General features: G+C 41.5%; 1 protein-coding gene across 1 annotated transcript in view; it reads left to right on the top strand.

Moving 5' to 3' along the window:
- Positions 1-6403, top strand: part of LOC107093965 (chromosome unknown open reading frame, human C21orf91) — a 23296-nt gene that overhangs the window by 716 nt on the left and 16177 nt on the right. The window contains exon 3 of the mRNA XM_015389340.1: positions 2482-2507. Coding sequence (XP_015244826.1) covers positions 2482-2507 — 26 coding nt within the window. The remainder of the gene's footprint in view (positions 1-2481; positions 2508-6403) is intronic.

The raw sequence follows: 6403 nt of genomic DNA, 5'->3' as shown, positions 1-6403 counted from the left end.
TGGGCGACATAGAAAAAAAGCTTATCGATAAAAAAAAATGCATATTGATCGATATCGATAATTATTGAAAAAATTTGAAACCATATTTTATGTGCAGCTCTGCCTGGACTTTTTATGATATTGCTAAATGATTTAATTTTAATAAAGAAGACAAACACAGAGTTCCAATTAACTCTTTATTTAACCAAGTTTAACCATAACAGAATTGTTTAAACAAAAATAGCTTAAAAGACCTGAGTTATGTTATTAAATTAAAGAAAAATAAATTAAGAGACCTGAGCTATGTTATTAAATTAAGAAAAAATAATTAAAGAGACCTGCGTTATGTTATTGAATACTGACAAAGAAACTAAAGTGAACAGAAAAGTGACCGAAATAAATATAAAAAATAAATAAAAAATAAATAGAATGCCCTATTTGGGTGGGAATAGAAAACCAAGGACTAGGCTACAATGTAAACAAACTCCACTCAACAAATACAAAAACCCAAACAAAAAAACCAAAAAACAAAGAGTAGGACTGGCTTTCACATGTTGTTCAACTCAAATTGTTAGCAAGGAAGACAAGTTGGTTCACTTTATGAGGTTTTAAGGCAGCCCTGCTGCATGTCACAACATTCCCACCAGAACTGAAAATCCGTTCAGAAGGGGAGCTGGTGGCTGGGATACATAAGTACTTTTTAGCAAGTAGGCTTAGTCTTGGAAATAGATGCTCATTGTCCTTCCACCACAGTAATGGGTTACATTCGGAGTCTGCATCTGGTGATTCCAAATATCTCTCCAACTCGCTTTCTACCTTTTCCTTGTCAGTGAGATGTTTTGAGGCAGCGGGGCACTGTTTCTTAAAGAAGCTCCCCAACGATTTCCGCTGCTTTTTCCCAGCTGGTTTATGTTCTCCACTGCCTTCTTCTGTACCTGTTGACACTGCACCTGAAACAGAGGGTGGGTGGGGGGATTCTGAGACAGAGGGGAGCACAAATAAGTTCTAAAGACAAAAAGTTTTCTATATTGAAACAAAATAATTCTACGTGTTGGGATTTTTAGTACATATGTTGTTTAAAGTAAAGGATTTTAACAACTATATAAAAAAACTTCCATCAGTTTAAAAGAAAGCAATCTTTATCAACCCACCTGGTACTTTTTTAGTCCCTGTATGGAACTGGCCAGCATCCATGATTTCAGACACTGCTCTTGTTTTGATGGCTTCAGCTCTGTCTTTCTTAGTATATGCCAGCTTAAATCTGGGGTCAACCAAGGTGGCCATGTCAAGCATGTTTTCTGTGTCAGGATCTGAATATTTTTCATCAAGGTATGCCATGATTTTGGTCTTCATTTCTTTTGTGAGTGGTGTGTCTTCTTTACTCAGATGCAGGTGTTGAGAACGGAACAGATGGAGCACAGGCTTTACATATGACACAGTTACATATGACTCTCCAGAGAGGCTGTCTGTAAACTCCATCAGAGGACCTAATGCTTCAACAATAGACTCCCAGACCTCTATGTCCTGCCACTGCGGTACCAGGTGCCGTGTCTGTTTGTCTGCAGCCAGGACTTTGGAGATGGGCTTCTGTTGCTCCAGCACTCTTGCAATCATTTTTTGTTGAGAGCCCCATCTGGTTGCAGATTCTGTGCATAGTTTGTGAGTGGGGACCCCAAACTCTATCTGAGCCTCCGCCAGATCTCTCTTCTTTTTCCAGGAATAGCTAAATGCTGCCACAACTTTTTTGCACACAGCAACAGCCCTTTCCACTCGCTTGTCTTTGGAAGCTGCACCTGAAATAGAAAAAAAAAATAGAAAATGTCTTTTTAAATAAAAGTTATTTAAAAAGACAAGCAAGCCATAATTTGCATCATTAAACACCCTGTTATAAATCATTATCATAACTTTTAAACCATGGACCATAATGATATTGCTTACACATTATTTTAAAATGTTATTAATTTAAATTTTAGTATTTATTTTGATAAAATTTAAGTTTTTATACTATATCATATTTCTTCAGACATTTGGTTTGTGTGCCAAATAAAGCTGATTCTGATTTAATTCAGTAACAAACTACTCACCGATGGCAGAGTGTAGACGGTGCCCAAAACACTGGAGCAGAGTCCAGTGATTGAGTGTTGTGGCTTTCACGATGTTAGCACCGCTATCAGTTGTAATGCAGACGTGTTTGTCTTCATTCAGACCCCATGACTCCAGTAATTCTGTCAAGCCTTTTGCAATCATCTCTGCTGTGTGGTCGTCCGGAAAGTACGCTGTTTCTAGACACTTACTTCTCAGGTTCCATTCTCTGTCTATGTAGTGAATTGATAGGCTGAGGTAAGGCTCGGATGTGCGACTTGACCAGAGGTCCGACGTTGTAGCATAGTAACATACAGAAAGCAGCTCACTTTTGACTGATTCCCTGCACTCATTGCACAAATTTGGGAGCGCTGTGTTTGAGAAAAACTTTCGGCCCGGAACTTTGTATCGTGGATCCAGAGTGGCGAGCAGCTGTTTGAACCCAGGTTTTTTCAACAGCAGAGAACGGCAGCATATCCTTTGCTATGAAGCATGTTATAGCATGAGTGATGTCCTTGTGCCGCTTGGATGCTTTGTCGTATTTATCAGAAACCAGGAAGTCCAATTTAGCTTGCGTCGCCTGCTTTGTTTTGGCAGAAATTCCCGACGCTTCCTCGGAGGATGATGCAGAGCCATGCCGGGGCCTACACAGCTCGTACTCCTGCGGGTGTGAGCGGCTGAGATGATAGAATAAGTTGGTTGTATTGCCAGACTTAGTTTTCACGGTTTCCCTACAGATTTTACATATTACTGTAGTTTGTTTTTTGTCCGACTTTCTGTAGCCAAAATACTGCCAAACTGGCGAGCTACAAAACCCCCTCTTCGGTACAATTTCCTCCGCCTCTCCTTGCTGCGACATCTTCACATGCTCTGTGTTGTGGTTTGGGAGGGTGGCGCTTGGTGACGGCGTGCCTGGGTCCGCGATTGTGATTGGTTGGGAGGAAGTAGTGACTAGCATAAGCCTACATGATAGGCTACAATGAGAAGGAAGGAAAACTGCGTTTCTTTTTTATCGACCCTCTTTTTTTCTATTGCGCCACACGTCTATCGACCGATATATATCGTTATCGAATTATCGCCCAGCCCTAATCAAAACCTACCAGCAAAATATGTTCACTTTTATTATTGTGGTCCCTGCAGTTTGTACCACATACCTGAAAAAAACGTTTAAGATCTACCTCTAGCCGCCTCCAACAGAAAGTTAAACCCCCAAGAGGTGACCAGGCCTGAGGCAGCTGCTGCTGGGGATTCCCAGTGACAGCGCACCGCCGGTCTGTGGGGGTCTAAGCGGCTCAGACAGCAAAATAATATCATAAGGCAGAATCGAGATCTTGATGAACTGACTGCACAGACAATGTTTTAAGGTGGACTTTCTCACATAAAAATACACAGCAAATATAGCAAAGCCGCTCTCTGCGATTGAACACAGGAGCATCAGATGCAACTGGAAACACTTTACTGGACGCCTGAACATAATGTGGACAAAAGCATTAAAAATTAAGCAGGAGGTGCTTTCTTCCTGCTCAAATTGCGGTCTGAACGTAGCCTTACACTTTCTGATTGTTTGAATTAACCTATAAAACATAATATTGTACCTAAAAATGATATTATCTCTTCCTTATGAAATTTCTACCTCGAGTCAGGCACACTTACTTCCCATAATCAAGAATATACAAAAATAGTGTTGAAATAAAGACAAAAACGCTAGCGGCATTCCACCTCAAAATGCATGAAATAGCGTTTCAAAGAGTCTAAATTTTAAAAGATGTGATACACCAAGGCGTGCACCCTATGGAATATTTCTCTCTAAAAGTCTGTAACAGGTGTTGGATACGAAATCTGCAGTGTTACAGTTAGTCAGGGCTCCAGCACCAGTAAGGCAAAAAAATACCACAGATTTTAGCCAATATCTAAATCAGCACCACAAAAATTTATTATATTTATAGTCTTATGTCACTGCTCAAATTAAACTTCCGTATTTTAATTCTATAGTTCTATGTTCTGTTTCTTGGTCATGAATCATATTTTTGGTTATTATGAGAATTTGAGTTGGAATATAGTTGGACAGGGCATATCATTGTTGTTTGTCCGTTTTTTTCAATATTCTGGCTGATATGTATTGGAAATCGTTCTTTTTTTAAAGCCCCCAGTATTTTTATCCATCTTCAAAATCCCATATTGGTCGGACTTAACATTGAACACAGCACCGAACGGGGTTCATGGAGATACGGGCAGCAGGCAGAGTTTTCCGTTTACAGTCTAGCAGCTCAGCGTCACATTATTGAGAGCAGAGACGCTGCCATATTTTTTTCTGCTGGTTTTTGGATGACCGGGCGGAAACAAAGGCCAATCCATTTGTCCGCTGGTTGCTCATGTGGGCCTAATGGCTTTTATTTGAGTGTGATCGGCTGTTAAGGTGGACCTGAAAGTTGGCTGGAAGAAAGCTCTTCATCTGCCAACTGTGCTTTTCATCTGGTTCTCCATTTTCTACATCAGTCAGTGTATTCCTCTAAAACCGTATTCACTCCCCTGTTGGAGGAAAGATGGTAAAGTTCACATTATCCTATGATGGGAAATGATTGGTAAATGATGGAAACATGGATTCATCTGACCAAAGAATGCTGGACACAGAGAACATGGCTATATTTCTGCATGTAATGAAAATCATCTGTTACATGGAACTAGTTTGATTCTCTGTGGTTGCATAGGTACAATAGATGGTTTATATATATTGGTATATCTATATGGAGAACAAGGAAAAAGACAAACAACCATTATAAATATAGCATTTCTCATCTCTCATTGGTTGTGTTGCAACACATGGTCCACAAATTGACCAATGAGTTGGAATGCACTGGAAATCCTACCACCAGAAATGTTCAGCTAAAAGTGATTGGAAAGGGCATTTTCTGCTGTTGGCCAATAGACATTTAACACCCAAACAACATGGCCAAAACTTGTGATGACACAACAAACAGCACATTCAGCACTGGGAGGGTCAAGAATAGAAAGCAAACAGCACAGCCAACATGCAGAAACGTTGTCAAGCTTGTGAGAAGTAAAGCCCTTGAGCACAGGGGGGTGGGGCGGAGTTTGTCAGAGTTTAGAGCGTAGGAGAAAGGCTTTGCGTGGGGGGAGCGAGTTAAAGGCAGCACATCGGTCTCACTATGCGCTCAGGTCAGTGACACAAATTTGCTTGGATAGCCAAGCGTTCCCATCACCTTTCAGAATCTGAGAAGGATGTGACACGGAAAAGAAAACCGACAGCGAACATGGCCACTCCGTCTGCGGTGGACATGTTTGAAAAGGCAAGAAAGATTCCCAGCAAAACAATAAAGCATACTTACCCTGGCTTCCTGCCATGTTGCTCTCCATTGTTTACTTTCCTGATTTCTGTCGCACAGGTGACATCATCAACGCTAACCCAGCGTGATGGTGTCACCAGGCACGCAGTATTGCGGGAGACAGAGGCCACGCAGCAGCCAGTGGGGGGGTTAGACTCAGTTTTTTTTCCAAAGGGAAGAGAGCCAAATGCCGATTGTTAATGGGTCGACTCGTATTTGAAAATCCGGGGTTAACCCGCTAAGTTAAGTGGGATACAGGCTTCAGATCCCTACAGATGTGTCGGATGAGCACTGTTGCTCTCCTATGTGCTTCACACATGACACAACACCACAACATCAAGTCAGACATTGCAGTATAAACTGTGTGCTTTTTTTTTTTTTTCAATCGTTGCACGCAGCTACAGCTCATGATGAATGTTCTCAAACTGTACGGCACGACGCTCTGATGCGACCGGCCTGCTTACACTGTACATCTAAAAACCACGTCAGACTATGCTCTGCAGTGAGATGGCGCTCCGGACTCGTCTATCCGGAAGCCAAACCAGTAGAAGAGGAATATGAAGCTGACGAGAATGAAACGTGCTGCCTTGGTAATCGGTGCAATTTTGTGCTGAAAGCCCTAAAAAGAAAAGCCGATGAAGTATTTGGACAAAGACGTTACTGAGCAAACGTGTCTACTACAGTCTGTCAATTTTACTTGCACCCCCGCCATGCTTCTGTGTTTACATCTGAGGAAAAATTCTTGTTTGCCCACTGAGCGATTTGCCCACGGCCACCTTACGACGGCTGACTGAATTTCTGAACATGTTTGATTTTCTCACGATTCTTGATCAAGATGTGGTCATGAGTAGGGGTGGGTATTGCTGAAGACGTCACGATTCGATTTGAATCACGATTCATATGCCACAATGCGATTCTATCACGATGTATCACGATACTTGAATTATTGCGATGCATTGCAATATTTTCTCCTCCATGTTTTGTTTTTGAATGACTCG

This window comes from Cyprinodon variegatus, unplaced genomic scaffold, assembly GCF_000732505.1.
Source record: "Cyprinodon variegatus isolate N-32 unplaced genomic scaffold, C_variegatus-1.0 Scaffold455, whole genome shotgun sequence".
NCBI lineage: Eukaryota > Metazoa > Chordata > Actinopteri > Cyprinodontiformes > Cyprinodontidae > Cyprinodon > Cyprinodon variegatus.
Note: the sequence above shows the minus strand (reverse complement) of the source record. Positions and strands in the feature narration are given on the sequence as shown.